The sequence below is a fragment of the Grampus griseus genome (genome assembly GCF_964374135.1).
Source record: "Grampus griseus genome assembly, chromosome: 3".
NCBI classification, from domain to species: domain Eukaryota; kingdom Metazoa; phylum Chordata; class Mammalia; order Artiodactyla; family Delphinidae; genus Grampus; species Grampus griseus.
Genome location: NC_139019.1, coordinates 143,634,862 through 143,654,547, shown reverse-complemented (window position 1 = coordinate 143,654,547; position 19,686 = coordinate 143,634,862). Strand labels below are relative to the sequence as shown.

Sequence of the window (19,686 nt, the reverse complement as noted above, 5' to 3'; positions counted from 1 at the left end):
TTCAAACTGATTGTCTAGACTCCAGGCATATAAGAATGGTTGAAAACATGAAGATGACCAGGTAACTTGTGAAGGTACATACCCTTTGTTTTAAAAAAATTTTTTCAGTAGGATGAAAAAAGTGGGAGACAGTGACTAAGGGAAAAATTACGAGTTTGGTGTGGAAATATTAGATTTGAGCTATACTTTAGCTCTCCAAGTGCATTGCAAGCGATTGGAAATAAGCTACTGAAGAGCAAAAGTACAGTTGACCCTTGAGCTACACGGGTTGAACTGTGCGGGTCCACATACATGCAGATTTTTTTCTGTAGTAAGTACTGCAGTACTACATGATCTGAGATTGGTTGAATCCGCAGGTGCAGAGGAACCGAACCGGATACAGAGGGCCAACTCTTAAGTTATATGTGGATTTTCAACTGTGCGAAGGGTCAGGCCCCCCAAACTCCCCAGGTTGTTCAAGGGTCAACCGTAATTGAAGGCTACATGCGTAGTTTAAGTGCTTCATTCAAAATAAATGTATAGTTAGCTAGTGGGAAGCAGCCGCTTAGCACAGGGAGATCAGCTCGGGGCTTTGTGACCACCTAGAGGGGTGGGAGGGAGGTGGGAGGGAGACGTAACGGGGAGGGGATATGGGGATATGTGTATACGTATGGCTGAGTCACTTTGTTGTACAACAGAAACTAACACAGTGTTGTGAAGCAATTATACTCCAACAAATATCTATTTAAAAAAATAATAATAAAAATAAATTTATTCTAGGAGGGAAAGAAAAGGGCTTATTTGACTTCTATACACAGAGCTGGTGTATACATTTTGAAAGGAAGACGTCTCTTTTCTATTGACATGTTCCTCAGTGGAGTGTATTGTGTATTGAACAAACATTGTTAATGTTTCTGCACCTGAAGTCTTATCTCCTCCTATGCAAAAAGCTTTATAAACTATTTTAAGGTATTCCTATGCTTCTGATTTTGAGAGTTTTTAAGTTTTGTTTTTGTTTCTGTTTTCTAAAATAAACTTGGAAAACCTGACTCCTCATCTCTGGGATTGCATCTCCTTCTTTACATAAAAAATTGGTATTTAATGTTGCTTTTCCCAGAGGTGAGCAATACACCAGTACACTTGCTTACATTTAGGTAAGTAAGTGCACATCTCCAGCCAGGGCTATAAAAGTGACCTTTACAGTTTCTATAAACAGTAACAAAAATTATCAAAACCATGAAGGCATGTTCTTTTGGACTGAAGAGCCCACTTCGCTCATTTTTCTCTAGCTAGAGTTTGGAGTCTGCTACCCCCAATTTCTTTGGTGGGGGAAAATCCAACTTTTATCATATATTAAACATGCCATTCAGGAAAAAGTTAAGTGAATATGTGTTATGTGTTATGTAGGTTTTTGTTTTTGTTTTTGTTTGGTTTTAGGTATCATATTTTAACAATTTGAATAAAGAATCCTGATACCTTGTGTTTTCAGATTTCCTAGAACACCTCTTCCGGTTTTCAGGACATATGTTTAATGCCTCAAAAAAAAGATTTCAGTGAATTTGTAACTGCTACTACTGATTTTTGTTTACTTTTGGTTTTGGACCTCTTTATTTTTTGTAATCAACTTTATTGAGGTATGATTTTAAGAACAATAATATTTAATGGTATATTTAAGTAAATATGTTTATACACCCAGGTAACCACCCTTCCAAGATATTTCCATCATTCCAAAAAGTTCCCTTGGCCTCCACCCTAGGCTGTCCCTTCCCAGCCCCATCCCGTGTCAACCAATGCTTTCTGTCACTACATTCAATTTATTTTTTCTACAGTTTTCATTGTATAAGTGGGCTCATACAGTAGATACCCTTTTTTTCACTTCCCAGTCCTCCATCCCTCCCAGCTTTAAGGCTTTCTAGAGCTACTACAGGCATACCTCAGAGATATTTCGGGCTTGTTCCAGGCCACTGCAATAAAGCGAGTTACGTGAGTTTTTTTGTTTTCCCAGTGCATGTAAGAGTTAGGTTTATACCATACTGTAGTCTATTAAGTGTGCAATATCATTATGTCAAAAAATGTACATACCTTCACTTTAAAATATTGCTGAAAAATGCTAACCATCATGATCTGAGCTTTCAGGGAGTCGTAATCTCTTGCTGGTGGAAGGTCTTGCCTCCATGTTGATGGCTGCTGACTGATCAGCGTGGTGGTTCCTCAAGGCTGGGGTGGCTGTGGAAATTTCTTAAAATGAGACGACAATGAAATTTACTCCATTAGTTGAGTCATCCTTTCACAGTGATTTCTCTGTGGCGTCAGTGCTGTTCGGTAGCACTTTACCCACAGTGGAACTTCTTTTGAAATTGGAGTCAGTCCTCTCAAACCATGCCAGTGTTTTATCAACTAAGTTTAAGTAATATATTAAATGCTTTGTTACTTCAATAATCTTCACCAGGTGTAGATTCCATCTCAAGAAACCACTCTCTCCTCATCCATAAGAAGCAACTCCCCATCCGTTAACATTTTATCATGAGATTGCAGCAATTCAGTCACATCTTCAGGCTCCACTTCTAATTCTAGTTCTCTTGCTATTTTCCATCACATCTGCAGTTACTTCCTTCACTGCAGTCCTGAGCCCCTCAAAGTCATCCCTAAAGATGGGAATCAACTTCTTCCAAACTCCTGTTGATGTTGATATTTTGACCTCTTCCCAGGAATCACAAATGTTCCTAATGGCATCTAGAATGGTGGACACAATAGCCACTCACACTTCTGTCAACATATCCTATTCGTTCTCCTGACTCTGATTATGAAATTTATAGTTCAAGCAATTCTAGACACTTAAGAAAACTAAATTACTAACATTCTGTTTTTTCCTGGGTTCCTTTCCATAATACTGCTTTTGTCTGACATTTTCCCAGTGCTGTGAATAAAGGAAGGCTATCTTGAATCTTAAACATATAATAAAGCTGGAAAAAAATTTTAATTAAAAAAAAAAAGAAACCTCTTAGTCTAAGAGCAAGCTTCAGATGAGAGATGTCCTAGGATCTTTCACACACCAAGAGCCAAGTTTGGGCATCGAGAATCCAAGAAAGTAGACTAAGTTTGCCAATTAAAGGAGATTGTCTGGTTTAAAAGGAAAACAACACCTATATGCTTTTTGTAATAGATGTTAAAGTAAAAGGACCTGGACAGTTTGAAATCAGAAGGATTAAAAAAGGTCAGGCAAACACTAACCAAAAGAAAACTTATGTAGCTATATTAAGACAAGCAAAATAAACTTGAAAACAAAAGTCATCATTAGGAATGGGGTCATTATGTAATCATAAAGCGAACCAAGAAGACATCACAGTTTAAAATATATATGCAAGCAATGAAATAGCTAAATAAATAGAAAATAAATCTACAAGTGATGAAACTTTAAGGCATGAAATTGTCATCACAGTGAGAGATTTCAACACCTCACTCAAGTAGTGATAGTTCAAGCAAACAGAAAATCAGCAAAATAGGTTTGAACACCATGGTTAAGCTTGACCCAATGGACATACATTGAATTCTGCATCCAGCAATGAGAGGGTGCCCATTATTCTCAAGCACACATGGAGTATGTACAAAAATTGATCATGTACAAGATCATAGAATAAGTCAATAAATTTCAAAAAATAAGGCCACATTCTCAAAGCATAACAATTAAGTTACATGACAATGACGTAAAAATCTATTTGCTGGGCTTCCCTGGTGGTCCAGTGGTTAAGACTCAGCGCTGCCAATGCAGGGGGTGCGGGTTCGACCCCTGATCAGGGAGCTAAGGTCCCACAAGCCGCGTGGCGTGGCCAAAAAAAGGAAAAAAAATTCTTTGCTAATGGCTCGGGAGGCAGTGTAGAGTAGTGATTAAACGCGAGTATTCTGGAGCATGGTTTCAAATTCTGCTCTTAGTCACTAGGCATATGATCTCAGGCAAATTTGTTTCCTTCCTTCCTTCCTCCCTCCCTTCCTCCCTCCCTTCCTTCCCCGCTTGGCAGGTAGGATCTTAGTTCCCCAACCAGGGATCGAATCTGTGCCCCCTGCAGTGTAAGTACAGATCCCTAATCACTGGACTGCAAGGGAAGTCCCTGAGGAAAATTTCTCACCCCACATGTGATGGTGATCTTGTGTTCATCATTCATGTTGTTCAGCAGAGATCTTTATTCCACCTTTCCAACACAGCAGGATTGTACTTCCAGGCTCCCTCGTGGTTGAAAAGGTTCATATGACTGGTTCTGGCCAACTAGTGAGTGAGTTGTGGTTGGAACTACCATGTCATGGCTAGAGCACTTCATCACCTGAGACTTCCCGGAGCCATCTTTTCCCTCTTGACAGCCAGCAGCATTCAAGATGGTGGCTACTCTGTTAGCCTGGATCCCTAAATGACTAAAATTAACAGAGGCCCCTCTCCTTCAACCACCCACAAAATAATGAAGGTAGTATAGTGTGAGGAAGAAAACAAACTTCATTTAGGCACAGACCTTGGGAGTTTGTTACCACCGCCTAACCCGTCTGATATACCCATCCCAACTGATATAGACGTTGGTACCAGCAATGGATGCCGCTGAAGAATAGAAACCTAAATAATGAGGCCCTGGATTAGGGACTGGCAGCAGGTGGCAAAAAAACTGCTATCAGAGGATGGAAGGATTCATGTTATGGAGAAGTGCAACTTCAGTCACCTGACAACTTGGAAGGTAGGTCATGTGCCAATGGATGTGTGGCCTTAGGAGAAGTAGCAAAGTGGTGTTAGCAGCATGTACTGGAGGCAGTTTCCATTTGACAATTTATATACGAAACACATGGGGGGCTTCCCTGGTGGCCCAGGGAATGTCCGCCTGCCAATGCAGGGGACACAGGCTCCAGCCCTGGCCCGGGAAGATCCTACATGCTGCGGAGCAACTAAGCCCGTGCACCACAACTACTGAGCCTGCGCTCTAGAGCCCACGAGCCACAAATACTGAAGCCCGGGTGCCTAGAGCCCGTGCTCTACAGCAAAGAGTAGCCCCCGCTCGCCGCCAAGTAGAGAAAGCCCGCATGCAGCAACGAAGACCCAACGCAGCCAATAAATAAACTTTAAAAAAGAGAAAAAAAAGCTCTCTAAAAAAACAATCATGTGTGACTGATTTCTCAGGCCTGACCACAGGCGATTAGGAAGGCTTCAGACGGCACAGCTGGTGGGACTAGGAGAAGCTGCCCTCCGCACCAGACCTGGGGCACAGCCGGCGCACTTTGGTTTGTGAAGGGGCTTGCAGTCAAGGACTCAGGGCCCTCGGCAGGTAAATTTACATTCCTACCCATCACCTTCATTCCACAGGTTTGTTTTGTGTGTGTGTGTGTGTGTGTGTGTGTGTGTGTGTGTGTGTGTGTGTGTGTGTTTGGCTGTGTGCAGCATGCAGGATCTTAGTTCCCCAACCAGGGAAACCCGTGCCCCCGGCAGGGGAAGCACGGAGTCTTACCACTGGACCACCAGGGAAGTCCTCCATAGGTTTTGATCTGAGGACCTCTGCCTCCTTGTGGGGGAGGGGAGAACCTTGAAGACTTTTCCACCCCCAGCCTTCCCCATTCGTCCCCTCGCCAGCAGCCTCAGGGTCCGTAAAATGTTGGAGCCTTTTTTTCAAGGGTGCCTTCAGCAGTAAGACATCCCCTAGGAGCTCTGATCCCCCGACCCTCGGCTGGGGCGCCTTTCCATGTGAGAATATGGAACAGGGGAGTTGGCGCTTTCTCCAGTTTTAGCCTTTTGCTTATTCCATCACAGTAAATGATTAAAGACTGAACTCTCATTTTCGGCTCCTTCAATCTTGAGCTCCTCCCACACCTGGCAGCTCAGCTCTCTCTCCCAGCTCAGCTGAGCTCCTTACAAACAAGATCTGTGGGCAGCACTCAATCAGGGACCAAAGAGGCAGGAATACCAGTAACTTTGTCTTCAGTCACAGACTTCAACCCTCCTTCTCTTAGGAATCTCAGGGGGCATCCTGGGCTGTCCCAGAGACCCTGCAGAAAAGCTCAGCTGTCATCTTCCAGTTATTCAAAGTACTGTCCTAAATCTGCCTTTCCCAATCAACAGCAAGAGTGGTATGGGGTTTTAAATAGTGGTGTCAGCCCTGGATGCATATTAGAATCACCTGGGGGACTTACCAAACACACCAATGCCAGGCCTTCCCCCTAGAGCGTCTGGTTTTAATTTCACCGATTTAGAGAATGAATACGTAGAGTTCTGCTCCAGGACACCCCAGATCTTCCATTCTCCAGCTCCATCACACCTTGGGTGATTCCTGTCACTTTCCTGAGCCTCAATTTCCTCATCTGTGATATCAGGGAGGATAACACTTGCCTCCCAGGGGGTGTTATGGGAATTAAGTGAAACAAGGTGTCTGGAGGCACCTGGAACATACTACGTGCACGGTAAATGTTGTCTCCCTCAGAACGTGAATCAAGAGGAATTTCCTGTGAGCCCAAGAGCCAGGAAGACTACTTGGAAGAGTTAGACTGGCCTCCTTAAGGAGGAACACTGAGATTTGGTTGAGTGGACGGGCCAAGGGGCCACTCTCAGGCCACTCTCAGACCACTCTCAGCCAGGGCCCCTGCCCTGGGCCCCGCACCTACAGGGCTGCGCTCTGGCCTTCCTCTGCCTGCACCTTGCCCCATGGGGCAAGGAGTCCATATGGGCCGAGGGCCACGCCCCCACAAGCCCACCCCACAACCTTCTAGATCCTGCACTGGGCACCGAGCGCCCAGCCTGAACAGCCCAAGTCCGCTTCCATCAATCTTCCCCAGGCCAGTCCTCCCAAGAAGGGACCACGCTCCCAGTTTACAACTCCAGTCCCAAGGGGCTTAAAGGAGGCTGTTTGAAGAGCAGGGGGTCGGATCTTGGATTTTAGGGCTGGGAGTCTACAGACATGCGTGTGAGCCCCTTCAGGAGGTGGGGCAGAACCAGGGGTGGGAAGAGAAAGGGGCAGGGCGCTGGCCAGGGGTCTAACGTGCGCTCTCGCTCCGAGGCCACACAGACATTTCCGGCAGCTCTGACGCCGGTGTGCATTTTACAGCAAATGTTAACCTGAACATTTACGTTTCAGTATCTTCAGCTATGTTTGTTCCCGTTATTAATTTAAAAACAACACTTTTTGCAATCAAATAAATGCTTATCTCTGTGCCTGGGACATCATAAGTGCTTGACAAATACGAGTGTTGCAGAGTCCAAACATACTCACTGCGGCTCCGATGTGGTTAAAGCATCTTGCTTGGTAGCAGGACTGCAGCCGGGAGGGAAACTGCCAGTTGAAAAGAAGTTGGTTTCTTCCAGTTTAAAACAGTCCCTTTTGTTTTCTTTTCCCTCCCCGTTCTTCCTCCCCTTATCCCAAGGGGCATCGGGGTGGAGGAGGCTGAGGGACATCACGGTGAGGGTGAGGGTAGGCAGTAGGTGGGGTCTGTGTGTTCTTCCCACTGGTTCCTGCTGACTCTCTTTGAGTCAGGGTCCATCTCACCTTGTCTTTGAGCATCAGCCTCCAGCCTCACTGCACCTGCTGGGCTGGGCTCAACCGTGGCTCATGTCAGGCTGCTGATTCTCTGAAACTCAGCAGCAAATTCCACCCAGCTGAACCAATTCCCAGGTTGAACCAATCCTCTTAGAAGCTCAACTAAGTTCCCTCCCCATCACTCCTCACCCCACCCACCACCCGCTCCAACCCAAGGCGTCTATGTTAACTGTTAATTCTCGGGTATTCTACACTGACAATAAGAGGAAAGTTGGGAGAAAGGGATAACACTCAGAGCTTTGTGCAGGAACTTCAGTTGCACGTTGCTTTCCCCAGTCACTTTCCAAAAGCCAGCAAGATGGGCATTTTAGCTGAAAGTTCCCATCCAGCCCTAGTGTTTTGGGCTGAATTGTATTCCCCCAAATCAAAATGTTGAAGCTCTAACTCTCAAATATGACTGTATTTGGAGGTAGGGCCTTTAAGGAGGTAATTAAGGTTCCGGGAGGTCATAAGGGTGGGGCTGTAATTTGAGAGGGCTGGAGTGCCTCTAAGAAGAGGAAGAGACCAGCATCTCTCTCTCCTCCCCTCTCTCTCTGTCTCTCTCTCCTTGTGCACGCAGAGAAAAGGCCATGTGTGGACCCAGGGAGAAGGCAGCCATTGACAAGCCAAGGAGAGAGGCTTCACCAGAAACCAGCCCTGCTGGTACCTTGACCCTGGACTTCCAGGCTCCAGGACTGTGAGAAGGTAAATGTCTATTGCCTAAGGCATGCAGACTGGTATTTTGTTAGGGTAGCCGCCGCAGTCTAAGATGCCTAGGGACCCCAATTTGATGCCTCTGGGAACCCAAGCAGGTCAGGTGCCCGGTGTCACTGCTACGTATGTCCTGAACCTCACTGCCCACTGGAATTACAGTCCCATACTTCCCCCGCCCCCATCCTCCAAAACCAGGTTTCAGCTTCCCTCCTATATTCCCTTAGTCCTTATTCCTATGCTTCTCCTGGGACTTACCATGTTGTTCCATTGGCCCAGGAACCCGTCTGCAGCTCAGAGACATTCTTCAGGAGGTTTTTTTCATGCCATGTCTCCATTGACGTTCCCACTTCAAGCAGCTTCAAACGTGGACTATAAATTTTCTCTGTGTGTATGTGGGAGTGCTCACAGCAAGGAAAGATGCCAAGTTTCCCCTGCCATGTCGCAGATCTGGAGGGACAGACACCTTGTAAGGAGGCTCCAAGAGCTCCTTATTGAGACTGAGCTGCCTCTGAGGAAGGACTGGACCCTTTAAGATTCCAGAAGGAATCATCCTGTTTCCTAGGAGTCCATTCCCAGCCTCAGGGTTTCATCCCAGCGATGAATCAATTAGCCTAGGACTGGAGAGAGGGCTTTTCAAAGTAAGGGAGCCAGCACAGACCTCAGTGGAAAGGCCATAGATTTTGGAGTCAGACTCCTGTGGGTTTGGTTTCTGGCTGTGAGACTTACTGGGGGATCTTAAGCAAGTCATGTCATCTCTCCGAACTGCAGTTTCCTCCTCTGTTATATAGGAATAATGATCCTCGCTTTGCAGGGTTTTAATGAAGATCTCACTTTGTTTGTGGAAATGCCTGGTTCGGGATTTTGCAGACATTTACTCCATTCACCCTCTTCTTCCTGAGTCAGTCTGGCCAGCAAATCTGAACCGTAGTTCTCCCCCTGCATTGTATGGAATAGCTTTTGTGTGTGCATTGTGGGAAGGGGAGGGGAGGCTGCCCTTTAGAAATCTGATTTATCTTCTTACTGTATGAAGGAAGTATGCCCTCAGAAAACACAAACTAACCATAACCTCTATCCAAGCACATCTTCAGGAAGGTAGACCCACTCTCCAAATGACGGATTAGGGAGCAATCATTCCTGGATGCAATGTCGATGACGTTGGCAATTGGCAATGGGGATTTCCTGAGTGGATGAGTGAATGAATAAATGAAAGGCCTTTTTGAGTCTTGGTTTTGGAACATTGCCAGCCCTCCTGGGATTGTTCTCTCTCCTGCTCCCTTTGGACTGCTTTTGAGAGCCAGAATTGAATGGACTGGGATTCAGGGCCTGCAGGAAATGCCCTTCAGAGACACACTTTCTGGGAGTCATTTTCCTGGTTATTTCTGAGACACTTGGTGATGCCACTTTGGGTGTGTTATGCCTTGTGGTGGGAATACTTTTTTTTTTTTTTTTTTCGGTACGCAGGCCTCTCACTGTTGCCTCCTCTCCCGTTGCGGAGCACAGGCTCTGGACGCTCAGGCTCAGCGGCCATGGCTCACGGGCCCAGCCGCTCCGCGGCATGTGGGATCTTCCCGGACCGGGGCATGAACCCGTGTCCCCTGCATCGACAGGCGGACTCTCAACCACTGCGCCACCAGGGAAGCCCTGGGAATACTTTTTGAGGTGGACTCACATCCTCCCTGCCTTGTTTTGTTATTTTGAAATCTAAGAAAAGGGTGGTACAGGGAGGCAGAGAAAGGACACAGAGAAGCCAGAGGGCCCTGCTCTGTGTGTGTGTCCTTGTGTTAGGACTTGTGGTCTGTTTAGCGTGGGCCATGTCAGGGAGAGGTAAGATCCCATTAGTGTACAGGAAATGGCAATGAATTTAGAGGCGCAAAGACTGGCAGTTAAGTTCTTCCTCCCTACTGGCTGTGCAACCAGTTTACCTTCAGAAGCTCTGTGGCTTCCCCTGTAAAAGGGTAATGGTAACAAAGCCATCTTGGGGCTGGTGTGCTGATTACACATACTAGGGAATGCAAAAGGGCTTCCTTGAAGAGTAAAGTACTAAATATATATTATGGTTAGGACTCTGGCTTGGAGTCAGACACATTGGGTGTGTTAGACTATACTACTGTCCGTCAATATCCAATGCTACTCCCTGGAGTCAGGCTTGGTCACATGACATGGTCAGTGTGTAAGAAGTGTCCCCTCAGTTCCAAAGGGGATTTTATAAGCTCATTATTTTCCCAGCTCTCTTCCCCTGCCCCTGTGACGAGTGAAGAGGGGCCCTGAAGAGTCAGGACCCTCAGTGATTGGAGTAAGCACAGTCCCCAGGCTGATCCTTGATAGACCCCTATCACCTGTTATCTTGGCTATTTTAGAGTTTGGGGGATTTGGAGATTTGGGGATAACTGGGTCTGGCCTCACTGATACACCTGGGTACTGTTTCTTTATGCCATTTAATAGAAAAGCGGTGCACAAAGAAAACACACATATAGTAACACTGAACATAGCACAGTCTTAAACATTATCTCAGGGACAGCCCGAGCTGGGTTGCTACTTGTTGGCGCTCTTGGGAAGGGGCCGATAGACCCCGACGACCACAGCGTGGTCCCTCTCATAGGGCTCCAGGGTCAGCTGCTCTTGAGGCTTCAAATTCTCCTGCTGCAACTTCCTCACCTCAGAAGCAAACACCGCCTCAGCAGAGGCGGTGGAGTCGATGCAATTGGCCTTGATGGAAATGAGGAAGTGGCCCCCGTTGCGCAGGAAGGTGTGGGCATTCAGAGCCACGATGCGGGACTGGTCTGGCTGGGCCACGTCGGCAAAGATCACGTCCACCATCCCGATGAGCATGCGGTACTTGAGGGGGTGCCGGGCGTCTTCGAGGACTGGGATGATGTTGGTTCTCTTCTTGGCCACGTTGACCAGATCGCGGCCGGCGCGGTGGGAGAACTCGACCGCGTAGACTAGGCCATCAGGGCCGATGATGTCGGAGACGTGGGAGACGGTGGTCCCCGAGGCGGCACCCAGGTAGAGCACTTTGGACTTGGGCTTGATGTGAATCTGGTCGACCCCGCCCAGTATGGCCGCGGCCAGCTTGGAGCGGAAGGGGTTCCACGTGCGGTACTCCTGTTTCACGCCGCCCTCGGTCACCGTGACCCGCCGCTCGCCGTACACCGACTGGCCGGGCACCATATTCAGTGTGACCAGAGCGTCCTCCGCCCCGCGGTAGATAAAGACCCCCTCATGCCGGTGGGGTTCCACGGATACCGTGGTGACGCCCTTCCTGCGGCGGTTCTTGCTCTTGGCCACGCCACGCCGCTGCCCGCCGCCTCCGCGGTCCCTGCCGTCTCCACCACCGCGCCCCCTGCCCCTGCCGCCTCCGAAGCCGCGCGTCCGCGCTCCGAAGCCGCCCTTGCCCCCCTGGCCGCCGCCATCGCCTCCCGGTCCTTTGCCCCCGCCTCCTCCTTTGCCCCCGCCTCCTCCGCCTCCTCGCCCCCCGCCCCAGCAGCCACCTCCGCGGCCGCCAGACACCCCACCGCGCGCGCTCACCGCCGACTTCATGGCGCGCCCCGGGCGCCGGTGGGGGGGGGGCAGGGTGGGGGCTGGCGGCGGTTGTCAGGGGTTACCGGTGGCTCGGAGTGGTTGTCAGGGACCACCGGTACCTGGGGGCGGTTGTCAGAGTCGCCGGTGGCTGAGAGATGTTGTCGGGGTCGCTGGTGGCTCCGGGGCGGTGGTCCTGACTCTGGACGAAGGTTAGCGGCAGCGGTTGCCTGCCGGGTTAGCCGCGGTGGGCGGCACAGGCGAGGTGGGCGGCGGTGGGGACCACCTCTACTGCAGTTCCCGCATCCCGGGAGCCGCCCTTTGACGCAGCGACGGGCGTGATTGCATCACACCCGCTATAGCGACCCTGCAGCTCCGGAAGCCCCCGCTTCCCAGCAGGCGCGCAGACGCAGCCTTCTCCCTTCCCTCTTCCCCATGTTCTGCTTTCTCAGGGACCCCTGGCAGTTCTTCTTGGCAGGAGAGGGAGAGACAAACATCGCTTTCAGTACTTGCTGCGCCACTCGCTTGCTGTGTGGTCTCAGAAAGCTTACCTGACCTTCTCCGAGGGTCTTGTCTGAACTTGGACAAGTTTCTTTACCTGTGTCTCATTATTCCATCTGAAAACAGAACATACCACAAAGGTTTGTTTTAAAGCACCACATACACTTGCCCAGCCATGGTACATGCTAAGTGCTCTGTAAGCATTAGCTTTTTTCTTTATGTTTTTTACTTACTTAATTGATTGATGAATTGATTAATTTTGGCTTGCAGGATCTCAGTTTCCCCGCCAGGGATTGAACCCAGGTCACGCCTTTGAAAGTGCCGAATTCTAACCACTAGACCACCAGGGAACTCCCTGTTTAGTTTTTTAATGTATTTCTTTTGGTCAATCTTTAATTGAAATGTATTGCTGATAGATCTTTTGCCACCTGAAAGTGTCTCTGGCCCTCTTTTACAAGGTTGGTGGAAATGCACCTTGGTACAGATATTCTATCAAACCCTTAAACAACGTACCTATACTTCCACTTAGTTATTCCACTTTGAAATTTTTATCCTAAAGGGATGATCCCAGCCAGAAATAATGGTAATTAGAAGAATGAAGGTAGTGATGGTAGTAGTGGTGATGATCATCATTGTCGGAAGTGTTGGCAGAGGTGAGGTGAAGTAGCCTAATCTAAGAGCTACTTAGAAGATAGAATCCACAAGACTTTCTGCGAGGTTGGACATAGGAAATCAAAAAGAGGAAAATTCCAAGCCAGGGGTTTCCAAAGGATAGTGATTCCCCTGATGTGGTTAATAGCCTGTAACCTTCAGCCCTGGTTGCTCTCTATTTAGCTCTGCTCTTTTCCATCAACTGTGCTAAATCCTAGAACCTGTTCTGGGAATATGGGGCAGCAAGAAAATATTGAATCTTCAGTTTGAATGGGGACACATACACCAGAGCACTAAATCCTATAACACACATCAGCAAGAGCCAAAATCTCATGTTTGTCATTGAATTCTAGTCTACATTTCAAAAACCTGCTCTTTCAATATGCAGCGTCTTCCTGAGCATAAAAAAAGAATCACTGGACTTCCCTGGTGGCGCAGTGGTTAAGAATCCACCTGTCACTGCAGGGGACATGGGTTCGATCCCTGGTCTGGGAAGATCCCACATTGCCATGAAACAACAAAGCCTGTGCGCCACAACTACTGAGCCTGCGCTGTAGAGCCCGTGAGCCACAACTACTGAGCCTGGGTGCCACAACTACTGAAGCCCACACACCTAGAGCCCATGCTCTGCAGCAAGAGAAGCCACTGCAATGAGAAGCAGGCGCACCACAGTGAAGAGTAGCCCCCACTCACCGCAACTAGAGAAAACCCATGCACAGCAATGAAGACCCAACGCAGACAAAAATAAATAAATAAAATAAAATAAATTTATTTAAAAAAAAATTATTAGGTAGCACCATGGACAGCAAAACAGGTGTCAACGCAGAGGCTTGCTCCTTCTGTCAGAACCACGGACAGCAACACCAATGGGGGCCGGTTAAGCTACTGGCGCTTGCTTTGGGCTCAACCAGGAGCAACGCAAGATGGTGTAGGTAGGTGGTGTAAGCAATCGGTGGACCTCCCTATTAGTGGGACTAAGTGCCTGGTCCAGAGAGGGACAAAATGTAACTGAATATTAGGGCAAATGTCAGGCAGAGTCCACACAGCAAAGCTTTCATTCCATCCTGGACCAGGAGTCTTTCTGTCTCAAATTCATGGACAGCAACACCAGGTCTGGTTTTCCCTTCTGGCCAAAATGCCTCCTTAATGTGTGCCAGAGCCTATGTGTTGGAACGTGGACAAGGGGTCAGAGAGTGCGCGTATGGTTCCTGAGGTGTATGGTCCACATAAAACGCTCTCCTTAGAGGTTTCTACTCTCATTACAAGGGGTGCTTCTCCAGATTGATGAGCTATGCTTGGTGCCTTGGTTTGGATTGCCCCCAAATCGGACCCTGTAATGGTTAATTTTGTGTGTCAACTAGACTGGACCACGGGATGCCCAGATATTTGGTTAAATGTTATCCTGAGTATTTTGTGAGGGTATTTTGGGGTAAAATTAACGTATAAACTAGTAGACTGAGTAAAGCAGATTGTCCTCTATAATGTGGGTGGGCCTCATCCATTCAGCTGAAGTCCTGAATATAACAAAACGTTGACTTTCCCCTGAGTAATAGAGAATTCTCCTGCCCGACAGCCATTGCACTGGCGTATTGACTCTTCCTGGGTCTGTAGCAGCCTGCCTGCTTTTGTCCTTGAACTGCAACATTTGCTCTGCAGATTTTAGACTTGCTAGCCTCCATAATCATGTGAGCCATTTCCTTATAATCTTTGTGTATAGATACATAGATATAGATGTGGATGCAGATATAGGTATATAGCTATAGACGTGCAGTTATACATATGGATATAGAGAAATAGATTGATCTATCTATCCTACTGGTTCTATTTCTCAGGAGAAACCTGACTAATACAGACCCTGATACAGGGACTTGGGTCCAGGTGATCCCAGGAAGCACATGTGGGTGTGGGGAAAATGAGACAGGGGAGGTAGAAAGGCTAAGAAACAGTGCATTAATGAGCAGATTAGCACAGTGCATGATTAGGGCTCAATTGTTCTTTTTATAATTTATTTGGTTGCACAGGGTGTTACTTGCAGCAGGCGGGCTCCTTAGTTGCGGCACATGGGCTCCTTAGTTGTGGCGTGCAGGCTCCTTAGTTGTGGCATGCAAACTCTTAGTTGCGGCATGCATGTGGGATCTTGTTCCCTGATCAGGGATCGAACCTGGGGCCCCCTGCACTGGGAGCACGGAGTCTTATCCACTGTGCCACCAGGGAAGTCCCAGGGCTTAATTGTTCTGATTACTCTCTGAGAAACTGTGTAGAGGGCATCTCAGAATTGTTCCACTGCAGGCTGGGAGGCTGGAGCAGTAATCCAGCATTCTCCCTTCCCCAACCATCAGGAATTGTTTCTGGAACTTTTTTTTTCTTCAAATGTTTATTTATTTATTTTTGGCTGTGTTGGGTCTTTGTTGCTGCATGTGAGCTTTCTCTAGTTGTAGCGAGCGGAGGCTACTCTTCGTTGCAGTGCACGGGCTTCTCACTGCGTTGGCTTCTCTTGTTGCAGAGCATGGCCTCTAGGTGCGCGGGCTTCAGTAGCCGTGGCACGTGGGCTCAGCAGTTGTGGCTCATGGGCTTAGTTCCTTTTCCTGGACCAGGGATTGAACCCGTGTCCCCTGCTTTGGCAGGTGGATTCTTAACCACTGCGCCACCAGGGAAACCCTGTTTCTGGAACATTAACTGTCTTATCCTTTGAGTTGCTCCTGTGTGTGGCTCAGCAAATTCCCCTGATGCTTCAGACAGCTCTCAGGCAGAGAAGCAGGCACTTGGAATGGGGAGCTGCAATCACGCTGGAAGCTCTTTACCACAGCTGCAGGTGAACTCAGAGGTGAGTCTAGGGGATATTAGATAGGGCATCAATAGTGCCTGCTTTAGTTGGCCACTACATCTCAAATACAGCCCGAACTTTGTTGTGCAAACAGAACTTGGAAAAAGTACATGACTCATAAGGCTTATTACATCAGGTAATAAAGTCATACTATAAATATACTAATACTACCTGTATTACAGGTAGTATTTAACTGTATTTAACTTCGCAGTACAAAACTCTCATCAATAAGCATTAATATTTTTCCCTCTGGTGCACAGTATCATGGAGGTCTGAAGTTACATTTGAATACCTTATTCCTTTTTTGATTTTATTCAGGTTACTAAAGCCCAGTCCTCCACAATGAACCCTCTCCACTATGCCACCAGGCTACTGAAGGAGATCAGAATCCAACAGCAAGAGATCCGCCAGACTTTACCTTAAATAGTTTAGATAATCCTGTTTGCCACTCTACGTATAAGTCTTAGAGGGCACACCTACTGACACATTTTGACCTTTTTCTTATCACTTTCTGTTATGTTGTCGTTAATTCTCCTTCACCATGATACCAGTATCTCTGAGGCCCTTGTTCACAGCCTCTGTTTTAAGTGGACAACTGTGGCCTTTCCAGTGCACTTGCTGCTCATTTCAGAACTGATCCTCTCAAGCAATTCATGCCTTCCCCTGTGATTCCATTAAATGGAATCCATTGGGAGGGATGGCTGGTGATTACAAATTCTAAACATAATGAGCAATACCTTCATGAATTTAGAATTGTTCTGCAGGAGTAACTACTGTAAACTAGCAGTAGGAGTGTGCCACCTTGCTGGGGGGTGCCTACTTCCCCAGGTTTTGGTGGCCCGCCCTACACACTAGATTTCATACCAGGGCTGGAAGCAGCCTCCACCACGCTCTAGCAGTGACAGTTTCTCCAGATATCTTCCCACCCCTGCCCCTAGTGGCCCATCACTTTCTTCACATTACTGATGTCCTCTGCAATAATCTGCTAAGGCTTCCAACAACCCTCTCCGTCCAGGTCCGCAAGCCAAAGGCAGCTTTCTCAGGCTTTTTCCCACGGCCTCATTGCTGTTGACAGCTTTGGAATCAGTACAAACCAAGTTTGCACATCTTGTTTCTGATCAGAGGCAACCTTTCCCAGCACGACGTTTGATGACTCCCACAGAGACCTTTTCTGTCTCCCGCCTTTGATTCCTACCTTGCATAGCCATTTGCTACCGGCTCTCTGTTGGGATGCTCTAGCCTGGGAGCACCCATCACCAACTAGACTTTCAGTCCAGTGGAACATGTTCCCCCTCTCCTGTGCATGACCCCAGAATGCAACCAAGGCAGGGACTCATGCCAAATATTGGCATCATAAAGAGATTGAGGTGTCAAAAAAAACCTCTGCCACTCAAATTTTCATCTGGGGTCACTTACAACATTAAAATCTGTCTCATTTTCAAAGATTCTTTAGCAGTGTGTCTCATCTGCTCAAGAAGTTTCTTAAAGGGATAAGTTGGCATTGTGATCCAGACACTTCTGTCTGACAGCCAATAAGAACAACTATGGTCACTTCAACTTTTGCTTACAATTGACTTATTATTCCATAATGTATGCCCTCCCATGATGTTCATAATTATATCTGTGACTGGGCTTTAGTAGTGACATGGAGTACATCAGTCCTACCCATAGACTTCACAAGATATATGAAACTTTTCTCTGTTACTCTCATATACCGTTCCAGAAAATTGCCTAAGGAGTGACTAGTCATGATTTAGGTAAAACCAGCTGGAAGGCTGTGCAACCTCATCCCCAGTCTAATTAGCATTTAAACGTTCACTCCTGAAGAGGTTTCCCCAACCTGTTTTCTATAAGCCGTGGTCTACTTCCAAAGGTGACTCCAGGGATTTGCCTCTCTACCCCTAGTGACAGCCACAGTTGTATTTGGTCAAGATGGACTGGGCTATGATGCAGTAACATATTACAACCCTCAAATCTCAATGGATTAATACAACTACGTTTCCCACTTGCTTACATTTAATGTCCATTGAAGATCTGTAGGAGGTTCGCTCCACATAGACACTGCACGGCTCACACACCAACATCTTGTGGCTGTAACATGAGAAACAAGAGGGCTCCCATTGTTGCCATGCGGGAAGAAAGGGCATGGAGAACTCACTTTCCTTTTTCTCTGTTGTGGCCTAGGGTTTGACACAGTCATTTCTACTCACAACCCATTGGCCGGGACTAGTCACATGCCCTGTCTAACTGAAAGGCAGCTGGGAAATGTGGGTGGGATCATCGGTGAACAGTAAATGTTTTTGTCACAGGTATCTACTGCATAATGTCTGTCTGGCACACCTGGATCAGTATACCTACATAAACATCACAGATAAAATTTACTGTTCAGTGTGCATATATTTCAATTTATTCCTCAAGACAAAATAGAATACCTTTTTACTAACACATGACTAAAGCCCAGAGTAATAATCCGTTCTCAATCACATGTCTAATATGGCACGTTAAGTAAAAAAGAGAACTGTCTCTCCTTTTCTAATATCTGGGCCTTGGAGAATAGTTCAAGTCCCTTAATTGGGATTCCATTGACATTTGCCCACTACCTCACTGGGTGTGGTACTTCTTCTTGGGGGTGGCTCAGACTCTCACTCCATTTTACCCTGTAGAATTACTGACTGACACTTAGTAAATCCTCAAAAAGCTTAGATGGCTGCAGGGGTCTTCCAGAGAAACAGAAATTTATTTCTTACAGTTCTGGAGGATGGAAGTTCAAGATCAGGATGCTAGCATGATCGATGGTCGGTTTCTGGTGATAGCTGTCCCTTTCTGGCTTGTACATGGCCACCTTCTCACTGTGACCTCACCTGGTAGGGAGAGAAAGTAACGTCTCTGGCATCTCTCTCTCTCTTTTTTAAAATTTATTTTATTGAAGTATAGTTAATTTACAATGTTGTGTTAATTTCTGCTATACAGCAAAGTGATTCAGTTATACACATATATATATTCTTTTCCACTATGGTTTATCAGAGGATATTGAATATAGTTCCCTGTGCTATATAGTAGAACCTTGTTGTTTATCCATTCTATATGTAATAGTTGCATCTGCTAACCTCAAACTCCCAATCCTTCTCTTTCCCCTCCCCGCTCCCCCTTGGCAACCACAAGTTTGTTCTCTATGTCTGTGAATCTGTTTCTGTTTCATAGTTAGGTTCATTTGTGTCATATTTTAGATTCCACATATAAGTGATATCATATGGTATTTGTCATCCTTTTTCTGACTTCCTTCACTTAGTATGATAATCTCTGGGTCCATCCATGTTGCTGTAAATGGCAGTATTTCATTCTTCTTTATGGCTGAATAGTATTCCATTGTATATATGTACCACATCTTCTTTATCCATTCATCTGCTGGTGGACATTTAGGTTGTTTCCATGTCTTGGTTATTGTAAATAGTGTCCCAGTGAACATTGGGATACATGTATCTTTTTGAATTATAATTTTGTCCAGATAGATGCCTAGGAGTGGGATTGCTGGATCATATGGCAACCAGGAGTTCCTTTTTTTTTTTTTTTTTTGCGGTACGTGGGCCTCTCACTGTTGTGGCCTCTCCCATTGTGGAGCACAGGCTCCGGACGTGCAGGCTCAGTGGCCATGGCTCATGGGCCCAGCCACTCTACGGCATGTGGGATCTTCCTGGACCAGGGTACAAACCTGCGTCCCCTGCCTCGGCAGGTGGACTCTCAACCACTGTGCCACCAGGGAAGCCCAGGAGTTCCTTTTTAATGGCTGAATAATACTCCATTCTGTGTGTGTGCATGTGTGTGTGTGTGCGTGTGCGTGTGCATGCATGTGCGCATGCACTTGTCTGTATAACTTCTTTATCCATTCATCCATTGATGAACACTTAGTTCCCATGTCTTTGCTAATGTAAATAATGCTCTAATGAATGTGGATGTGCAGATATCTCT

At 47.0% G+C, this 19,686-nt stretch overlaps 1 protein-coding gene across 1 annotated transcript; it reads right to left on the bottom strand.

Annotated features, from left to right (window-relative positions):
* Positions 1-10,757: 10,757 nt before the first annotated feature.
* FBLL1 (fibrillarin like 1) lies at positions 10,758-11,765 on the bottom strand (the record flags this gene model as incomplete). The annotated part of the gene is made up of 1 exon (XM_082651281.1): positions 10,758-11,765. The coding sequence occupies one exon, from the start codon at positions 11,763-11,765 to the stop codon at positions 10,758-10,760; it is 1,008 nt and encodes a 335-aa protein (XP_082507407.1).
* Between the last annotated feature and the right edge of the window lie 7,921 nt (positions 11,766-19,686).